Here is a 21,199-nt window from a genome sequence, read left to right on the forward strand (position 1 = left end):
AAGTTTTGAATTCATGTGATATTGGAGACAATATTTCACCAATGTTGAGTTATCATGTTATAATCTAAAACCAGATACTAAATAAAATGTTACACTACGAAAACAAATGCTAAGAAATTATTTTTGTGCAAAAAAACATTTTAAGAATACCTCCTTTGCACTAAACGTATGAAGTGTTTGGCGTGCCGGGTGGTACAAAAGGTCGCTCCATATCCACGAGCGCAACAACCATTTTCTTTGCTTCATTCTTAAACCCATCAAAAATAAAAGGCTATAAAAAAACCACAAAAGTAACAAATCTTAAATGGATCAAACAAAATAATAACTCTTAGAATAAAACAAATGTATTAAAACAAATCAATATAATGAGAAAAGTAATTATTTACATGACAATGATATAATATCATTAATTTATCTGAATTGTAAATGCACTTATATGAACATATAAAAATTGAATAATATTTTTTCAAATGTAATAAAAAAGATGTCACATAATTTTCAATCTGACCTTTTCCACGAATGTTTTAATCTTTGTTATGAAGATAAAAAGTTAATAAAAATATTAATAAAAGTCAAAATCTTTTTGACACGAATCTCAAAATGCTAGATAGATAGTGTATAATTAATTAAAAATACTTAATTACATTAATATAATTTGTACGTGTTGATCAATTAATAATTCGTGCAAGCAAAAATGGTACTCGCACACATATATGGCCTTTCGAATATATCCCATCTTCAATTACCAAACAAGCAAGTAGACGAAGTTAAGCATTATCATATCTATGTTATTTATCAAAATGACAAGGCAGATACCTCTGGCGAAACAAACAGTTCACAACTCTTGTCTAAAATAAATACAAACAAAAGAATTTAGATGTCATTGCAGTTAATTTTGACAAGAGGAAGAGCAAGGGGTAGAGAGAGACAGAGAGAGGGCAAGGACAGGACAAAGAGATTTTCAAGCAGTGCACATGGGGGATTCAAAGTTCCAAATGAATGCCGCAGCAACCTATGGGTGCAAATTCTACGAAATCAGACCTACAGAAACAAACAAGCAGAGAAACAAACAGACAAAAATACATTTAAATGAAAAAATATGAGAAATGAAAAAAAAAATAGTTCGATTTTGATTTCAGAGGAACTACTGCCTGGTCTTATCTAACACTATAAAAAAATATTTTAATCTATATATAATAACATCTAGAAATAATTAATGTATATGTGATCTCTTATTTGTTAAAATATTTGTATTTTTTAGAAAGTTATCACCAACTCTTGCACTCATGTCTAAAATAAATACAAACAAAAGAATCTATTTTAAGAAAAGTGTCCATCACGGGTCTTAAAATAGTTAATATGCTAATGATTTCATTTGATTTTAATAACATTTTCCTAAGATAAGATAGAATGAAATATAAGTATCTTTTTATTCAAACCAGCCTTAGTTAGTTAGTTTCTCAAACTAGCACTTTTTTTAATAAGGAAAAACATTTGACCATCAAACAATGAAACGTGTTACTTTAACCCCTCATTAAAACTTGACCTTAAATGGATGAAAAAACATTTAACATGACAATATCTTAATGATTTAATTAAAAATATCAAATCCCTACAATTCATGCCTAAAACTATAAAGAGAACATTAAGATATTAATTAAGAAATTTGGTGAAAAATATGCTAAGCAGTGTTTTCCTATACTAAATCCACTTTGTTTTTGCTTTTTGTTTTGTTTTGCTTTTTTTTTTGTTTATTTTAAACAATTCTGGTTTATTGCGCAGAAATAAAAATCCTGATTCTTCAAACATAAGGCGACAAAAAAAACAAAAAAAAAGGAGGGGCAAGAAAATAAAAGAGAAGATTCTTTACTTTTAAGATATAACTGTTCACTCCACCGTCCACAGTTGGATGGTCCTCTACCTTCCGGGTATGTATATCCGTATCAAATTTTCAAGCTGGTCGTTCACAATTCCAATCATTCACTGCCCCACAGTCACTGAGAGCCTTCTCAACGCAGCCGTCAAGCTCCTTCCCCCTTCCACGGAGAGAGAGAGAGAGAGAGAGAGAGAGAAAGAGGGGGGGGGGGGGGGGGGAGGGAGAGAGAGAGAAACTGATAGACCATGGAAGCCAGAACCGTCCTCCGCTTCTCGTTTCTCAGTATCTCCCTTGTCCTACTTTTCACCTTTGTTCACCTCCCCTACGCGCCGCCAAGCATGACTGACCTCCTTGATTGTGCCACCAACTCACCGTGGTGCACCTCCAAGAACCGCATCCAAACTAAACAAACCAACCTGCTCAAAGAGCCTCCGAACCGCAAGCGCCACCACAACCATGCGTCAGACACACCCCACCACCCTCTAGACCCCCTGACTATCCAAGAACTCAAGAAGGTCCGCTCCATCCTCTCCTCCCACGAGCTCTTCGCGTCTTCCAGCTACTCTCTCCACTCGATCGACCTCGAGGAGCCCGAGAAACCGCTCGTCCTGAAATGGAAAAAGGGCGACCCCTTGTTACCGAGAAAGGCCTCAGTTGTGGCACGTGTCCGCGGCAAGTCACACGGTTGACCGTCGATCTCGGTACCGGCCAGGTGGTCGTGCGAGAAACCGGCTTGCACTCCGGCTACCCCACGATGACGATGGAGGACATGACCCTGTCTACGTTTGCCCCGCTCGCCAACGCGGACTTCAACCGCACGATTGTCCAGCGAGGAATTGATCTTGCGGACCTCGCGTGCCTGCCGATTTCGACGGGGTGGTACGGGACGTCTGAGGAGAACAGGAGGTTGATTAAGGTACAGTGCTACTCCATGGAGGGCACTGCGAACTTCTACATGAGACCAATCGAAGGTTTGACCGTGCTGGTTGACCTGGACACCAAACAAGTGGTGGAGATATCGGATAAGGGCAGGGAGATACCAATTCCAAAGGCCGCCAACACAGACTATCGTTATTCAGTTCAGGAGCTCCATCAGGCAATGAACCCACCGAACCCGATATCCATTTAGCAACCGAAGGGTCCGAGTTTTAACATCGAAGACGAACACCTAGTCAAATGGGCAAACTGGGAATTTCACCTGAAACCCGACGCGAGAGCCGGCGTGATAGTTTTTTGGGCCAGGGTCCTGGACCCAGATACCGGGAAGCTAAGGGACGTCATGTGCAAAGGCTTTAGTTTTGAATTGTTTGTGCCTTACATGGACAAGACTTATATGGATGCGGGCGAATACGGGTTCGGGTTGCAAGCCATGCCGCTCGAACCGCTTAACGATTGTCCACGGAACGCGCATTACATGGACGGTGAGTTTGCGGCCGGTGATGGGACACCGTACGTTCGATCGAACATGATCTGCGTGTTCGAGAGCTATGCCGGCGACATCGGTTGGCGCCACTCGGAGAGCCCGATCACGGGTACGGATGTAAGCAATCATGTGGCTTCGATTAGTTTGTCTGTTGGCATGCGAATCCACGTGTTATGATGCCTAACTTCTTATGTTTGGTTTTAATTTCTTTTGGCGGATTAGGGAAGTGAGGCCAAAGGTGACGTTGGTGGTTAGAATGGTGGCATCGGTCGCAAACTATGATTACATTGTTGATTGGGAGTTCCAAACAGATGGGCTAATCAGAGTTAAGGTATGTCACAAGTCATTTTAATTTCGTGCATATTTTTTTAAAGTGCAATTTTAGTAGATATGAAAAAATAAAAAAAGAAGATCAAAGCTTGTTTTAGTTGTTTAAGGTTTAAGCTGATATATGAACCAGAGATCGATGACCATTTTTCCCTTAACAAATTTGTTAATTTTCGTAAATCAATTGGAAGGTGATTAAATCATTTTCTTATACTATGTTAAATATCATTTCAAATAGCTTAAATTTCTGGGAAGACACAAATCTAATTATTTCATTAATGTTAGAATAGAATGCCCCTACCTAAGAAAGGAACGAACGACCTCGAATGATGTCTATGATTTATCTATCCTCTCAAGATCCTATTTTTGGCTCGCATGGCGATGTAACAAGTGGATATATCGTGCTGAGCTAAATGATGTTACCTTCTTTTTGGCGGTACACTTGCAACTCTGATGTCTTTATCATTCGTAATCTAATCAATCTCTTATTTCTATTAATTTTTAACCTCAGGTTGGACTTGGCATTTTGATTTGGTGGGAGATAATCAACTTCTCAGCACAAATACATTATATGTGGGTTTTCCAATATTGTCAATGTTAGGTTGATGGGGTCAATTCTATGATACCATACGTCCCTATCACATTACTAAAGCAAATTCATCGTGTAAATCATACTTTTCATATTATGAAATGACAAAACTTGATTTGTAAAACTACGGCAACTCACCACTAACCCACCCACTCCACTGGACCCTACACAACCTACAACATTTTCTCACTAAATCATCTTCTTAATATATATCTTTTTATATTAACTCACCCACCCACCCACTAACCCATCCATCCCACTGGGCCCTACTCTCACTACAACATGTACTAAGTTGTAGTGAGAGTAGGGCCCAGTGGGATGGATGGGTTAGTGGGTGGGTGGGTGAGTTAATATAAAAAGATATATATTAAGAAGATGATTTAGTGAGAAAATGTTGTAGGTCCAGTGGGGTGGGTGGGTTAGTGGGTGAGTTGCCGGAGTTTTACAAATCAAGTTTTGTCATTTCATAATATGAAAAGTATGATTTACCCATTAACTTAAATAGATATTTTTTGAAAAACAAAGATGTTAAATATATTATTCTGAGAATCGACAAAGGCAGCTCAACCACTCCCTCTTCTTACGAGACTTTCTTTTGATGAAATTAAGAGGAGCTTTCGTGTTTACATTGTATTCGGTATTAATTAAAAAGTAAGTAATAGTAGAAAGAATAACTTTTATTTTACTTTTATTACATTATATAAGATGTGATACTTTAAATGAGATGATAATATAATATATGTATAGAATTTTCTTAATGGATATGTTTAGAGTTTGGTATACAATAATTTCAACTGGTAAACTCTTGATCAAACCTCTTAAATAATGCTCTTAAATAATGAAAATCTCCAAAATCATCTCATCTTCTTAAGTAAACATTACCTTTCTGGTCAACTTATTGCAAAGTCCTTTGTCTTTTTTTTTTTTAGGAAATTAATGTTGTATATTCAAAGCTGCCTTGCTTAATGAGAAAAGAAACTTGAGATTTTTTTAGCAGAAATTTGAGATCTTTTGAGATGAAAATTTGAGAAGAAATTTTAAATTTTTTGAAATGAAAATTTGAGAAAAACTTGAGATATTTTAAAATAAAAATTAATAAATTAAAATATGTATTTATTTTTATAAAATTTTTGACAATAAAAAATTTTTAATTTTTAAAATTTTTATTTTAGTTGTAAAAGTTAACGAGACCTAAACAGTAGCGTGTAGAGACGTGCAGGGCCTTGATTTCAACTGATGGTGGTGCGGGGATCGATGAATTTGCTTTAGTAACGTGACAGGGACGTATGACATCATAGAATTGACCCAATCAACCTAACATTGACGTTTCATCCTCAATCATAAAATATATATTTGCATTTTAAGTAAACAATATCTTCTATTGATTAACTTATATTTTTTAAAAATTTTATAAATATATCTAAATTCTCATTAATTTATAAATATATTTAATTTTATAAAATTTTTGACAATAAAAATTTTTTAATTTTTAAAATTTTTATTTTAGTCGTAAAAGTTAACGAGACCTAAACAGTAGCGTGTAGAGACGTGCAAGACCTTGATTTCAACTAACGGTGGTGTGGGGATCGATGAATTTGCTTTAGTAATGTGCCAGGGACGTATGGCATCATAGAATTGACCCCATCAACCTAACATTGACGTTTCATCCTCAATCATAAAATATATATTTGTATTTTAAGTAAACAGTATCTTCTATTGATTAAATTATATTTTTTAAAATTTTTATAAATATATCTAAATTCTTATTAATTTATAAATATATTTAAATCCATATTAAATAGATAAGATATAACTCATTCAATCATTTAAATTCATTACTATTCTTGATAATACATATATAAATCTAGATTGTTGTTTACGATTTTTTTTTTATTTGAACAGATTTGTTTTTGTTTTATTTTCTTTCTCAGATCTATAAAACAAAAAATTTCTCTAAGGAAGAAAATCAACAATCCCATCAACGGATCTTCACTAAGGTTAGTTCTTTTTTTAAAAAAATTTCTACTTTGAGAAATCTGTTAAAACGTGTTCCATATTTTTAACATAGAAAGATGGCTTTTTATCTTTCAGTTGATCTCTATTAATTAATTTAATTTCACCTCTATTTGGATTCAGTATTATCTAAAAGCTGTAGAGAGGTAGAAAATTCGGTTCACATCATTAATTAATTAGTAAGATATGCACTCCACCATAAACTATTTTATATGTTAACAATTTATATTAAAGGGAATATAAATCAAAAGGTGCGACGTGTTAGGTGCATCATTGATGATCATCTATATCGAGTGTTAGGTGCGACGTGTATGCTTTTTCTTTCTCAGATCTATAAAACAAAAAATTTCTCTAAGGAAGAAAATCAACAATCCCATCAACGGATCTTCACTAAGGTTAGTTCTTTTTTAAAAAAAATTTCTACTTTGAGAAATCTGTTAAAGCGTGTTCCATATTTTAAACATAGAAAGATGGCTTTTTATCTTTCAATTGATCTCTATTAATTAATTTAATTTCACCTCTATTTGGATTCAGTATTATCTAAAAGCTGTAGAGAGGCAGAAACTTCAGTTCACATCATTAATTAATTAGTAAGATATGCACTCCACCATAAACTATTTTATATGTTAACAATTTATATTAAAGGGAATATAAATCAAAAGGTGCGACGTGTTAGGTGCATCATTGATGATCATTTATATCGAGTGTTAGGTGCGACGTGTATGCTTTTTCCTCATTCTTTAATTTTTAAGTGAAGTAGAAAAAGAAATTGACTTTGAAGAGGGTCCATTTCTAAGTACCTAAAAATGAATTGGCTTAACCTTACCTGCCAAAAAATATAAAAATCAATTTAAATAATTTAATTAATATTATATTAATTTTCTTATGTACAAATTAGATTTCTGATACTCAATGGCCACGGCTGACGGCAGACAAAAACACATACATAAAAAGACGAGAGATGAGAGCGAGAGAGGTGGGTGCCATGTAATTCCGAATTTGAACTAATAGGCCCCACCATATTTAACAAAAGATGATCATAAGTCTCTCATCCAATAAGACAAAACGGTCCCACCATGAGACGATAATTGAATGTGTACAACCTGAAATTGATCATGACTCGGACATGTAAGGTAAATAAGTCGTGTCTTGGACCAGTTACCAAAATTTGAAGAATTGTATTTATTATCTTTACATCATATTTATAAATAATTTTTTTTATTTATCTTTACATCATTTATTATCTTACGAAAATATTTTTTTTTAACTAAAATGAGTTTTGATTATAAATAATCATTTTCAGCATATATAATATGTTATAAATGATCATTTTTCTTATAATATGAGATCATACCACTCACTCTAGTTAGACAATTATTCATTATAGTAGTACATGCAGTAGGGTAAAAAGTTTCTAGGAAAAACAAAATTAAGCAGAAAAGAAAAAAGTCTTCAAATTGAGCTACCTCATCATCCATTATTATTATTAATTAATATTTTTTAAAATAGGGAACCGATAGATATGGTCTATAAAAGGTCAAAAGCTAATTCACCTAAGCGAAGATAATCATTGACCTTAATCCATTATTATTACTACATCACTCCTAATCATCCCCCATCACTATTAATTAATTAATTAATTTTCAAGTTCTCAAGGGTAATAGTCTACTGAACATGCATGCTAGCTAGCTATCTAGCAACATCCAGCTGTGATGCATATATGTATGAGTTTCTTAATTATTACAATGAGTTTAATTAATTGGTCTACCTCTTGCCAATGCCAAGCAAGCAGCTCGCTCAGTACTTAGTGTGAAAAAGAGAATTAAAAAAATAAAAAAATAAAATTGCATGCGTGCCTGCACATATATATATAATTTTAAATATAAATCCATCATTCCATATACTATATATCATCTATTTTTTCAATTTTTTAATTTTTTATTAAATATTTAGTATATGAATAATAAATAAAAAAATTAAATTAATTTAAAAGAATAAATTTAAAAAAATTTAAAAAAGAATTTAAAAAATAAAAATATTAAATATGTGGTGTATGAGATTCATCGTATGATCACCGATAAAAAAGAATATTGAAATCAAATGTTGAAGGGATCAAGAGTGGATTCAGACGTTGAGACAGAGGAGGGATACAAAAATAGTTGGAGGGACCTACATCTTGAAATTTGCGATCGACGATTATTTTGAAAATAATATATGTGTATATATATATATATATATGCATGGATAGGAAGGCAACAACGCACCAACTGGACATAGTCAAAGAAATTTTTAGGTATGCATGATTTGGGAAATTGTCTTGAGGTAGGTGATACAGGTTGATGATAACTGCCTCTTATTATTATCAAATAGTTTATCTCGATGAACTGCCCTCATGCCTGTAGCATGTCGATTATAAGGGAAAAACCCAATTCGATGATAACGGAGGAATCCAATGATAAATATATGAGGAACTGATGCTTTTATGGTATGTGCAAGACGCAAAAGGTGGAGTCGCTGAACGTGTCGATGTTGTCGGCGTCGCAGACGATAGACTTGTAAACGCTGTACAATGTGCAGGGGTAGGACCCGTACGCCTACGCGTTCAAGGAAGATGTGAGTTTGGTTTTTAGGAATCAAGGCATGGAGGACGACCCCACTTGTATATATATATATATATATATCAATTTTCTCATGGATGTTGCTGTCTTTGCATACGGTATTTTTTTATACTTGGAGGGCGTTGTCATCTTGTCATTTTGTATGATTGCTGAAAGATTGGACACCGCAAATATGTAAATAATATATATATGTATGTATATATATATATATATTTATATATAGGCCAATGCCTTATCTTCTTAGACTGCAGTTCACTGTTGATAGGATGCGAAGGATAAGATGCCTCTCTTCTTCTTCCAAACGGAATTTTGGCAGATTCGACACATGCAACTACAAAGCTTGGCTGGCTCAAGACTCAGACGACCAAAAATTTGATGGAACTGCATGCTTGTTGGTCGAAAAAGTAGGAAAAAAAAAACAAAATTTAACTCTAAAGCGAAGTGACGATGAAATGGTCAAGTGTTTACCAGTTGAAATTATTGTATACCAAACTCTAAACATATCCATTAAGAAAATTCTATATATATATATATATATATATTATCATCTCATTTAAAGTACCACATCTTATATAATCTAATAAAAGTAAAATAAAAGTTATTCTTTCTACTATTACTTACTTTTTAATTAATACCGAGTACAATGTAAACACGAGAGCTCCTCTTAATTTCGTCAAAAGAAAGTCTAGTAAGAAGAGGGGTGGTTGAGCTGCCTTTGTTGATTCTCAGAATAATATATTTAATATCTTTGTTTTTCAAAAAATATCTATTTAAGTTAATGTGTAAATCATACTTTTCATATAATGAAATGACAAAACTTGATTTGTAAAACTCCGGCGACTCACCTACTAACCCACCCACCCCACTGGACCCTACACAACCTACAACATTTCTCACTAAATCATCTTCTTAATATATATCTTTTTATATTAACTCACCCACCCACCCACTAACCCACCCACCCCACTGGGCCCTACTCTTACTACAACATTTTTTCACTAAATCATTTCTATGTTTCAAAAGTTCCAAACAAAGATCTTTGTACAAGGTCTTCATTGGAGCATTAATTTTCTCTCTCCTCGCCTGTGAATTTTTAATACAAATTAATAAAATTGAAAACTTGAGTAAATCCTATTGTGATTAAATTTTTAGAAAACAGAATAATAATTAAGTCGGAAACAACATAATAATTAAGTCGTAATTAGTCTTTAATTAAGAGAATACTCGCTCTGCCAAGCTATGGCTATTGGTAGCTTGACCGCGACGAGCTCTGACGTGAACGTAAGGAAGCTTCTCAGCGTCTTGGGAGATTTCCATCTTGGTCTTCTTCGTACACCGTTTGCCCCCCAAAAGCTGAAAGTTGTTCCAAGTTCAAATACGGAAGTGATGGAAATTACCGAAAACGAATTCCCAAAAAAAAAAAGAAGACAAAAACAAAACCTTGGATTTTACCTTTTTCTCCCTCTCCTTCCTTTTCTCCGACATCTGGTTCTTGATATTCACCGTCGGATCGAAAACCAAGAGCTGTGATGGGGCTCGAGTCGTGCTGGCTCGCTCTTCACCTTCTCCAAGTTCGTGCTTGAATTCGACGGCATCGAGCTCATCTCCAGAGAGTGCTCACCGGAGGCAAAGCCCGAGACCCAAATTTCTGATCCTAAAAATCAAACTTGCCCATCGTATCAAAATTACACAATCTTTATCATTCTTGGGTTCGAGTCATGCTGGCTCGCTCTTCACCTTCTCTAAGTTCGTGCTTGAATCCGACAGCATCGAGCTCGTCTCCAAAGAGTGCTCGCCGGAGGCAAAGCCCGAGACCCAAATTTCTGATCCTAAAAATCAAACTTGCCCATTGTATCAAAATTACACAATCTTTATCATTCTTCAAGTAACAAAAATGAAAGAAAATAGAAGAAGACTAAGAAGAAAACAGGCATGGAGGAGGTAAAAGTTGATGGAGATTCTGATGAACTTGGCTCTGGGTGTGGTTTCTCTGCGTAATGAAAGGATGCGTCAACAACTGCGAGGCGGTCCAGCGACGACTCGGCTCCCTCTGCAAACAACAGGCAATGAAGTGCAGAAACTCTCTGGAAGCTGTGGGCAGGACCTCGAGTGGTTGGGCCATACAAATAGTGCACATTAAGGTGGCCCAATCACCCTGCCTCCCAATTTTGAAGGGGAATTTCCCCATGTAAAATTCCAGGATGCTCGCCCCGAAGCTCCAAATATCACCCGCGTACCCGTTGTATTGGCCGTGGTTTTGATTCGTGTTAATCCTCTCGAGGCTCATGTACACAATGGTCCCCAAGCGGAGTTGCTGGGGTCCATAGTCTGCGAGAGAACCTACCGACTCTGAAATCGACGATCTTAACATGGTTTTGGGCGTCGGTAAGAAGATTGGAGGGCTTGATGTCGCGATGGACGATGTGGCGGCGGTGCAGATAGGTGAGGCTGGAGATAGTCATGAATCTTGAAGCAAAAAAATTGCATATTGGTCCAAGTTCAGATACGGAAGTGACAGAAATTACAGAAAATGAATTCCCAAGAAAAAAACAAAAACAAAACCTTGGATTTTACCTTCTTCTCCGGCTCCTTCCTCTTATCCGACATCTGGTTCTTGATATCCACCGTCGGATAAAAAACCAAGAGCTGGGATGGGGTTCGAGTCATGCTGGCTCACTCTTCACCTTTTCCAAGTTCGTGCTTGAATTCGACAGCACTGAGACGATATGAGGTTGTATCAAATAATTAAAGGCCTCAAATGAATTAGCAAATAAAAAAAAAAAGGATAAAAATCTATAGAAAATTTTGTTTCCCCAGAAAAAATTAAAGAAAAAACCTCTTCTTTCTTCTCTTCAAGTTTGGGAGTCTCTTTCTCCTGAGGCTTCTTCTCTTCCCCAGCCTTTGGTTTGGGAATCAGAGAGATAAGATTGACCTGCCTATGGCTTTTCCTCTTAAATCTCTCTAGAAGCCTATCTCTATCCCTCCCATTAGCAGCCGACCAAACAAATCTCAAAAATTCTAAAATTTCACAGTTTTGGTGCTTTGGGTTTCAGCAAGATTTGTGTAGTCTGAAATTCTTCTGAAAAAATATCATTGACACAACTTCACTAAAGATCAAAACATCCTTATATAAACGGACACAAAGGAAGAAAACAAAATATTAAAAAAGTAACTATACAATAAATACCAAAGAAAAAAACGGAACATGAATTTTTACTGCTCATTCCTGTAGCAGCGGGATATGCACTTATTATTATAGAAATATATATATATATAGATGGTAGTTAGTAAACTAGTTAAAAATGGTAGTTAGTAAAGTAGCATCATCTATATAATTATTAAATTTTAATATATATATATTAAAATGGGAGTTAGTTAACTAGTTAAAAATCATCTTGATCAAGTCAAACTCTACCTAACCAACGTGGCCATGTATATTCTCTTGTTACAATATGGTAGATGAATGAATGTAAACACAACTAAAATATCTTATTAAAATTATAAATATTTTAATCCCGTTCTTTACTCGCAATTGGTATGAGACACGTACATTTTTTTTAAAATTTAAATTCGCTTTAAAATAAAACAATTAGTTAATTTTTCTTGTTATTACAGACTATTCAACTTATATAGCCAACTTGGAACAATGCCAACTGAGCTTAAATTAAAGCAAGCTGTGCCATAAGAAAATCTAAAATCAAGAATGGCAGTGGGAGTGGGGAAACTGAAGAAAAAGGTTTTCCAAATGCCCACTGCATGGGCCTCGAAGGTTTACCTTTACCAGGTAAAAATTATTAAATTCTATTATACATATGGTCGGTCTACTGAAGTGGGCTGCATCTAGGCAGGAACAACGAACAAGACAGGCTGATGGTTGAAACTCGAAAGAGATGTGAATGATTTTATTTCACACATCTCATTACTCAACTGCCCTGTGTATAAATAACGGCCAAACCTTATGCTTGATCAACCCAACAGGCCAGTTTCGAACAAGATGAAGAGTCTGATCATTACGAGCGCCACATCCTTTCTCATTTGTCTCGTCATTTTTCATGGAATTTCAACTCCTCCTGCGTTGGTCGAAGCAAGAAGCTTGCAAGGTATAACACTCACTCGTGTCCCTCTATAATTGGTTGCTTTTTCTATAAACCTTTCCTTGCAAGTAAAAGCTTTTTCTAACCCAACTTTCTGTGGGAAAAAGTTATGAAATTGTTACCGTACAAGCATAATAAAACTTTTAGGTTAAGTCTTACCTAAAAGGAAAGGAAAAATGGTAAGAGGACTTCTCTGCCTTTCCAAAACATTTAAGAGATGGTCTTTTTAATTCAATCGATCAAACTGCATGAAAATTAGCCTATAATTGCTTTTATATTCTCCTATCAATGTACCATGTCAATATGATTAAACAATGTCATATTTCCTTCCAGTATATGTTTTGATCATCTCTCTTTGTATGTTTTTTCCAAGTGAAACTATAGATGAAGATTTGAAACCCAGTTATCTTATCTTATGGTTTGTTGAAAAGCAAATACAAAAGAAAACAATTCTACTAATACCAATGTACTGTATGTTATGTTCATTTACTTTTTCAAATTTAATTTTAGAATATATTTTCCTCTTTACAACTATAGTTTTCATATATAAAAATGAATATATGATCTAGAGACGATACTATATTCACTATGTACTGTATCATGTTTCTTGGCTCTTGTAGAGAGCTCAAGGATCTCATTTGGAAACGTAGATTGCATGGAAAGACGCAATCCATCGCCGCCGCCTCCCCCAAAATAGCACCACCATGTACACCGGTTTCAAAAGATGAACTTTTCTTGAGATATACAAATCTATCGACATCTTCAATTTAAGTTTATGTATGGGTCTAAATTTACAAGATAGTAATGCATTTTGTTTTCTTCATTGTTGTCTATGTGTAATTTTTTCTTCCTTTCAGGTCTCCAAAACATCCAGATTCTGAATAATTGAGGGTGACTATTGTCTGTGCAAGAATTTATAGGTTCCTCAAGTCCTGCCCTCTGTAGCCAATATGATTAAGGGTGTTGTAGTCTCTCTATAATTTTCTGAATAATGAATAAGACAACCCAAAGATATGGAGGATTATTAATTTTAGTGAAAAAACTACCGTTTATTCTTTTTCATTTTATATTTCAAATTAAGAATTGTTACCGACAGAAAAAGATTACATAAAAATAAACTCACAAACTGACGTAACTTCGTAGGATCCGTTAGATTTACTTTACAATAAAAATAATTTTAGAATTTGGCGTATCACAACAAGTCACGTTAATTTGTGGTTTATTTTTATGTAATCATTTTATGACTAAAGTATTTTCCTTTTAAATTATCAAGAGCTACAATTTGTGTCAAAGTATCTATATTTTTCAATTTGCATATTATATGAAAGAAAAATTCTACTTATCATCTTCATACCACACATATTTTATATATTTTTTCTCTTACCAAATATATAGTATATGGACGTAAATCAATTAATGTAATAATGAAATGAGATGAATTAAAACTATTTTTGTATCCAAGCCTAGCTTAAATATGTTGTGTGTAAATGATGATTAGCAAAACTCTAATTGAAAATCTAACTGTTATGAAATTCTTTTTTTTTTTTTCATTTTGCTAGTGTTGGTCAATGCCGGTAGAACGGTTGACATTTTGTGCTAGAAATATTCAAAAATTGATGGATATCAAGGAAGTTGTATTAGGTTTGAAAACAAATTGAAAATTTTAAATCTTCAAATGCAGTGGGCTTTCTGCTGGTCCGGTTTAGTTACAAATAGGCCGATGGCTCAATATTCATTCTTTTAGTAGTTTACTGCGATTTCAATTAAACCATCAAAAAGCCTACAGACTACAGTTATGGGATGGACTCAGCCCAACACTACTGCCTCGTTTGGTTAATAGATGAAATAAATGAGATAAAAATTAAAAATTAAATAAAATATTGTTAAATATTATTTTTATTTTAAAAATTAAAAAAATTAAATTATTTATTATATTTTTCATAGGAGTTTAAAAAAATTGTAATAAATATATGAGATGAGTTGAGATAATTTGATCTGTGTAACTAAACTAGGCCAGACAAGCATCAAGCATATGCTTAATCCCATGAATTTCTTCATTAAATCTAAGACCAGTGGTTGAACCAGGAATTTTTTTGAGGGGGGGCCAAAATTCCTAATGTGCGACACATTTAAATTTAAAAATTATAAAAACATAAATATATATAAAATTATATCTCAATAATTTGCAATATACATGTAAATATAAAATTCTAAAAATAAAACATCTTAATATGTGTTTCAGGTTTTTTACGATAATGTATAAAACTAATATGCATCTATCATTATGTTTATAATGAAATATTTAGAATTTATTTACTTCGTATAAACTATCAAGTGAATTTTTAGAATGTCATCTTTCATTATAAGTTTTATATAAACTCTATATATTTTCATATTACATTAAGCAAATAATATTATAATAAATACCTTAAATAAGATTTTTCTTATGCAATGAAGTCTGGAGAATAAAACCTCTTAACTATCTTCCATATAGATTACCAATCTTCAATGATTTTTTTTTCTATTTTTACTTTAAATTTCAAATTAAGAAGCCTAATATTGTATAACAAAAAACTTTGAGATCCATATTAATAAGTTTATTATTTATCCTAAACTTAGTTTAATTTAATTTTGGTGAGACTACATTCTTGAAAATAAATAACATATAGGAATTATACTAAATTTTGAGACTACAGGAAAAAAATTGAAAAGACATTTCTAAATATATTAAAATTTTATAGAATATATGAAGATTATAAATTTTTTTGGATGGGCCATTTTTTATATTTATAAAATTATGAATAAAAACTAAGATGTATCTTGATTTTTCAAAAAAGTTTGGAAGGCCCCCTCTTAGATGCATGTGGTTCCGCCCATTGCCTAAGACAAGCTTTAAGCTATAAACTTCATATTCAAATATTTAAATTTGGAGTACTGATATTCATCTGCATTCACTTCTCCAACACTACATATTGGGTGAAGTGGCATTTTATTTATTTATTTTTTCCTTATAGTAAAACGAACGTTTTACTGAATTTCTTCTTACGCACGCACATTCCAAATTTTTTGCTCCCCCTGCATTGCCCCTCTCCAGCGTTGCTCCTCTGTGCTCCTTTGACCAATTGTGCTTTGTTCAAGTAACACAATAACTTGAAAGGATAAAACAATGAGCACAGACAAATCGATGTGGCAATCTTAATGAGCACAATAAAAACAATGCATGAGCATAGGTATCCATCCATTCTGCTACATGTTCCAACAAAAGGAATGCTCTATGTACTACACAAAACGTTAAAAACCCTTCATTGTCCATAGAGTAGTCATGCATTTAAGAGATGGCTTGCAAAGGAGAAAAAACCTTAAAATGACAACAAAAGCAGTCCATTATATGCAATATCTTTGTTGAGATAATTATAAGAGAATAGAGGAAATGGAGGTGGAGTAACCTACAAAATGTTGAGCAACCGTGAGCGTAAAATTCAAAAAGTGAAAGAAATAGAGGTGGAATTTGCAAAATGTCGAGAAATCGAGAGCAAGAGGGCTAGGAGGTGGAACCTACAAAATTTTGAGAAATTGAGCATGAGATAGCTAGAGAGTGAAGGAAATAGAGGTGGAGAACTTGCCGGTGTCGGTCTAGCAAAGGTGCAAAAGAGAGAGAGAAATCACCTAGGGAAAACAGAGGCTTGGTGGGTGCGGAGCAACTTCTCGCACGGTGATGCAGCAGATCGTCCTTTTCTCGCACAACAATGAAACAAACTCTGAGATTTTGGAAATGAGATTTTGGTGGGCTACGCACAGAGGGAAGTGAGGGAGACGAAGAGGAAACTGACGAGGAGGAAACTATTTAAAGGGACGAACCCCATGGTGGAAAGTGAAAAATCATGACGTGGCGACTAGGCTGGATTCGCACATCACGGTGTGTGGTGTTGGTAACTTCAACCGGCTTAGAAATATAATTCTTCGTAAATTTTAAGATTTAGAATGAAAGAGAGGTTCGACATATAAACTGATTCACAACCATTAAAATAGCTCTAATAAAATTTTAAAAAATAATAAAGACTCAATAAATATAATAAAACTTATTTTAGGAATCTCTCTGCTCTCTCATAACCGAGTATTTTTGCTTTGGCTGTTTTTGGAGCGGACTAAGTTCAACCTAAGCTTACCTAGTCTAAAAGTCGCTCTGGGCCTGTTATTGTTGGAGTCCAGCCCAATACAAGCTCAGCCCAACCACTTAAGGCACACATTTATAATCTATCTAATTCAACCCTCAAAACTATAAGAACTCAGCCCACAGACCACTGTCATCTTTTTTTTTTTTTTGGTTTTTTTTAACAGACCACCGTCATCTTAGATGAACACAAAATGAGTTTTTCCAGCCGACACCAATTTTTTTGTTTAAAAAAATAACGAAAATAGTAATTAAAAATTAATGGAAGTGAATGGATCCAATTTTATTGAAGACGTCTCTTGTTGGCAAATAGAAGGCAATGCAAGATGAAAAAAATATATTAAAAAAAAAAAACGGAAATTTCGAAAAGTCTTATTTTTAAAGAGACCTTACCATTAATTTAAAATTTCTTAATCAATGGTAAAAATTGATTGAAGTCTTATTATCCAGGTCTATAGAACTTTCGCGGAAAATAAGTTAAATGAAAATATTGAAGAATGGAAAGCGAAGAAAGAGACCTTTACGAAAGAGGTGGGCCCCGTTGAGGTCCCTTTTTCCGTGGAATAATGTCTTTACAATTATCCATCTCTCTCTTCTCTTGCAGGTAACGCCAACCAAATTCACAACAAACAAGATCGCCTTCTTAAACTCCAACAAACAACGGCAACAAGAGCATCAAACCTCTCTCTCTCTCTCTCTCTCTCTCTCTCTCTAATAACTAATAAACGAAGTTTGTTCTTTATTTCTTCTTCTTCCTGTTCTTCTTCAATGGAAAACCAAAACGCGATTAGGGAAAGAAAGAAGGTGGTGGATGTGGCTTTGCCAGGGTTCTCTCCTGTCTCTTCTCCTCGAATTTTTTGGAAATCTCGAAAGAGATCAGGTAGTGTCAGTTCTCTCTCTCTCTCTGACATTTGCATGATTAATTCCAAAGAGAACCTTACAAACCCTTATCCCTGCTTGAAAATTTGTCTGTGTAATCTGGAGTTCAAGAGTCATATACTGATTGTAGTATTTGCTTAGTTTTAGAGGAGATCTCTGCGTAGCTTGTTTTTCCTACAGATTTATGTAGAGATTCTCGTACAGCCTGCACTTTCTGATTACTTTACTCAACCCACCCCAAAAAAAAAGTAGTAAAAATAAATTCCATCCAAACAGTCTAAACCCAATAGATTGTATTGGATTAATATCATCAAAGAATTCATCTACCGCAATCCTCACTCAAAGATAGAGGCAGAGAGAGAGAGAGAAGACATAACAGTATCAAAAGTTTCAGACTTTCCTCGTACATACGCTACTCATTAATATGTCTCTCTCTCAATCATCGGTGTATTTATTTATTTAACAATTTTATGTTAAATTCCACGTCTAGACTAGTAATAGTATGAGGGAGGATGGGCTTTAAACAAAGCTCACTTCTTTATACCCGGTCAGATTTCTGTTTTATGCTTATTGGGCTTATGTAATCTTCTTCTATCTATAATTTCTTTATTTTATTAGCCATGTCTCATTTGTTTCAGCTTAAGCCCAAATTGCCTATTTTAATTACTTTGAAGTCTGAATATTTTATTTATTTATTTTTCTTTACCTATGTATAATTCCTTAATAAAATATTTTAATTACAAAATAGGCAATATGACAACCTCTCGAAAATGTTTTTCCATTTAAATTAGGGAAGGTGTTTGACAGAGGAACACATGCAGGTCTGGAATTGATTACATGGGGCTTGAGTTAGGTCAGATTGTCTTGTTTTCTGTCTGTGCGGTGAGTTACAATATGTCGCATGATTCATGTGGTTAGGTAGCCCTTTTCTACCAACTTTAGTTTCGTAGTTTATATTGCCCTAGCTTCATCTTTTGATCTACACTATATTCATTAATTGATTGATCACGTTTTTATTGCACATTTTAATATGTCGGAAATAGTGTCCACTTCCACCAATTGACGGGGCTGTTTGGTTTTTGCAAATAAAAAATGTTACGCGCACGGATACTCGCAGCATCAATGAAATTAGCGTGCACAGGCAGCCTGTGCGTATAGTAGAACTTTCTTTTGCTTGAAACTGCTTTAATTACCAAATGTGTTTCCTGGAGACCTTAATTTGGTTACCATTATGTCACATGCAAAGTGGGATTTATTGTACGTCCAAGCACTGATCATAATTGGATGGCAATATAATATGTGGTATGTTCTATATATATATATATATATAATGCTTACATTTTGATCGAAATGGCGAGTAAGACTATCCTTTATTACCGGTTTTCTTCTTTTGATGTATGCATAGGCTGTATTTTTCCAATGTTATAGGATTCCAGCGGATGTTTTACACTTCTTGGAGTCCCTACTGAAAGGTCGATTCTATACCTAACTTTGCACCAACCATGCTTGGATGTTTCACCCTCTTTCCTGTGCACCTTTTGTATTTTAAGCTACTGAAAAATAAAAATCTATTCGAGTATATATCGAAATGCATTATTGGGTCGGGAGTAAGAATGAAGTGAAAACGTGAAATGATGGATCTATCCTCAAATCTTATTGGGTTGTGATGGAATAATTTGCGTGTAGTTGCATATTTCTATTAATGCAATTTCCTATTAGCTTTCTGTCAGCTTCCTCCTTATTGATACATAAAGTCATGCACTCAAAATGCGAAGCATACAAATTAAAAGTGATCTAGAGATGCTAATAAAAAATGATTTTTACCCAATCCATTTAGAGATCGATGTTGAGAGCATCTGCAGTTGTGGTTGTGACAAAACGTTGCAATACAAACCAAATTTCACACATGGCAAGTAAAATCATTTTTAGAATGTTGATCAGGATCAAATTTTGCCTCGAGATTTCCAACCGCTCGAGTTGGTTTTTATAGATTCTAGCAATATTATTTGTACGTACACATATGCATGCTTAGTGCTGGCAGTGGTATCTCTTATATTTTGCATGTTGGCATTTGTAACAAACCAAATTTTTGTTTGATGCGATCTGCACTCAAGCATTGAAGATTGTTTCTTGTATTCACCACGTGGGATACAAGAAATGGCATAACGACATTGCTTCCTTATCAATTATCATGTTTGATAGTGTATAGATATGCCAGCGTCTCTAAGTTTGTTGGAACTAGAATAGTAACTTATTTCCAACAGCTAGCGGGAGGAATTTAGACAAGCTAACGGAAGACAATGCTAATGAAACACCCAACAAACAGGAAGAAACTCTGAGTACTGAAGAGAAGGTGCAGGAATCCGCTGCAATTTCTGAGCTCTCTGAGCGTCGAAAGGCTCTGTTTGAACCATTAGATCCTATAACGGATATAAATGGCCGGCGACCATCGGCTGAATCTCTACTCCCACCACCCGACTTCGACTCCACGAGCTATCCCCGAGGCTGGCTAATTGGTAAGAAGAGAAAACTAGTCAATGTGGATGTTGTTGAGAGCATGCGGAAGATAGCTATCCAAGAAATGAACAGGAAGGTCCTATTCCGAAACCCCCACCTTGTTTTCAACCGCAGACTGCACGCATGGATGTTATGACCGTTGCAACACAAAATGATCCATCCCTTTTTTACACTTTGCAGGACCGGGAGATCGATGGCCTAAATGAGCAATTGGAGGAGGATGCTCAATGCCTAGAACACCTGCAGCTCCAGCTTCTGCAAGAAAGAAGCAAACGTACTGAGATCGAGAGAGAAAACACAATGCTGCAAGAGCAGATATCCATGTTGATGAACATGATACAGGACGAGTCGATGGGGGATGAAGGCCCAGATGAACCATAGCGGTCGTTTGCTTGTTTCATTGTTTGTTTGTTTGTTTATTATTTGGTAGGGTTGTCCGGAAAGAGTTCAATGCATTCATTAAAAACAAAAGCTTATAAATAAAAACATAGGTTGTTGGAAGTTCTAGTACATTGGATGGTTAATTATATATTGTTGGTAGTGCTAGTACGTACATTGGATATGATTTGTTTTTGTTTCTACAAAGTTCCAATCTCATTTATATTACAACTATACATTCGAGTGGTTACTTTGTTTTTCTAACAATGTTTAGCAAAATGAAAACGGCCATGTACGTGGACTGTGGTTCACAA

The 21,199-nt window shown here is 34.5% G+C and overlaps 1 protein-coding gene, 3 long non-coding RNA genes and 1 pseudogene across 5 annotated transcripts; 3 read left to right on the top strand and 2 right to left on the bottom strand.

Annotated features, from left to right (window-relative positions):
• Positions 1-767: 767 nt before the first annotated feature.
• Positions 768-2,008, bottom strand: LOC122286075. The gene is made up of 2 exons (XR_006233418.1): positions 1,871-2,008; positions 768-1,041 (listed from the first exon to the last, which is right to left on the bottom strand). It is a non-coding gene; the product is annotated as an uncharacterized LOC122286075 (long non-coding RNA).
• Positions 1,918-4,339, top strand: LOC122285875 (annotated as a pseudogene).
• A 5,965-nt stretch (positions 4,340-10,304) lies between these two features.
• On the bottom strand, positions 10,305-11,904 carry LOC122286125. The gene is made up of 3 exons (XR_006233468.1): positions 11,683-11,904; positions 11,421-11,562; positions 10,305-11,312 (listed from the first exon to the last, which is right to left on the bottom strand). It is a non-coding gene; the product is annotated as an uncharacterized LOC122286125 (long non-coding RNA).
• Positions 11,905-12,465: 561 nt separating this feature from the next.
• Positions 12,466-14,002, top strand: LOC122286108. 2 transcript variants are annotated; one of them, XR_006233457.1, is made up of 3 exons: positions 12,466-12,946; positions 13,561-13,717; positions 13,798-14,002. It is a non-coding gene; the product is annotated as an uncharacterized LOC122286108 (long non-coding RNA). The 2 variants fall into 2 exon arrangements; XR_006233451.1 differs by having other exon boundaries at positions 13,561-14,002.
• Positions 14,003-17,722: 3,720 nt separating this feature from the next.
• LOC122286043 (protein HEADING DATE REPRESSOR 1-like) lies at positions 17,723-21,135 on the top strand. Its single transcript, XM_043095394.1, has 3 exons — positions 17,723-17,991; positions 20,255-20,583; positions 20,688-21,135. Exons 1-3 carry the CDS (start codon positions 17,880-17,882, stop codon positions 20,886-20,888), a joined length of 642 nt encoding a protein of 213 aa, XP_042951328.1. The 5' UTR covers positions 17,723-17,879; the 3' UTR covers positions 20,889-21,135.
• Positions 21,136-21,199: the final 64 nt, after the last annotated feature.

Source organism: Carya illinoinensis, chromosome 1, assembly GCF_018687715.1.
Source record: "Carya illinoinensis cultivar Pawnee chromosome 1, C.illinoinensisPawnee_v1, whole genome shotgun sequence".
In the NCBI taxonomy this organism is placed as follows: domain Eukaryota; kingdom Viridiplantae; phylum Streptophyta; class Magnoliopsida; order Fagales; family Juglandaceae; genus Carya; species Carya illinoinensis.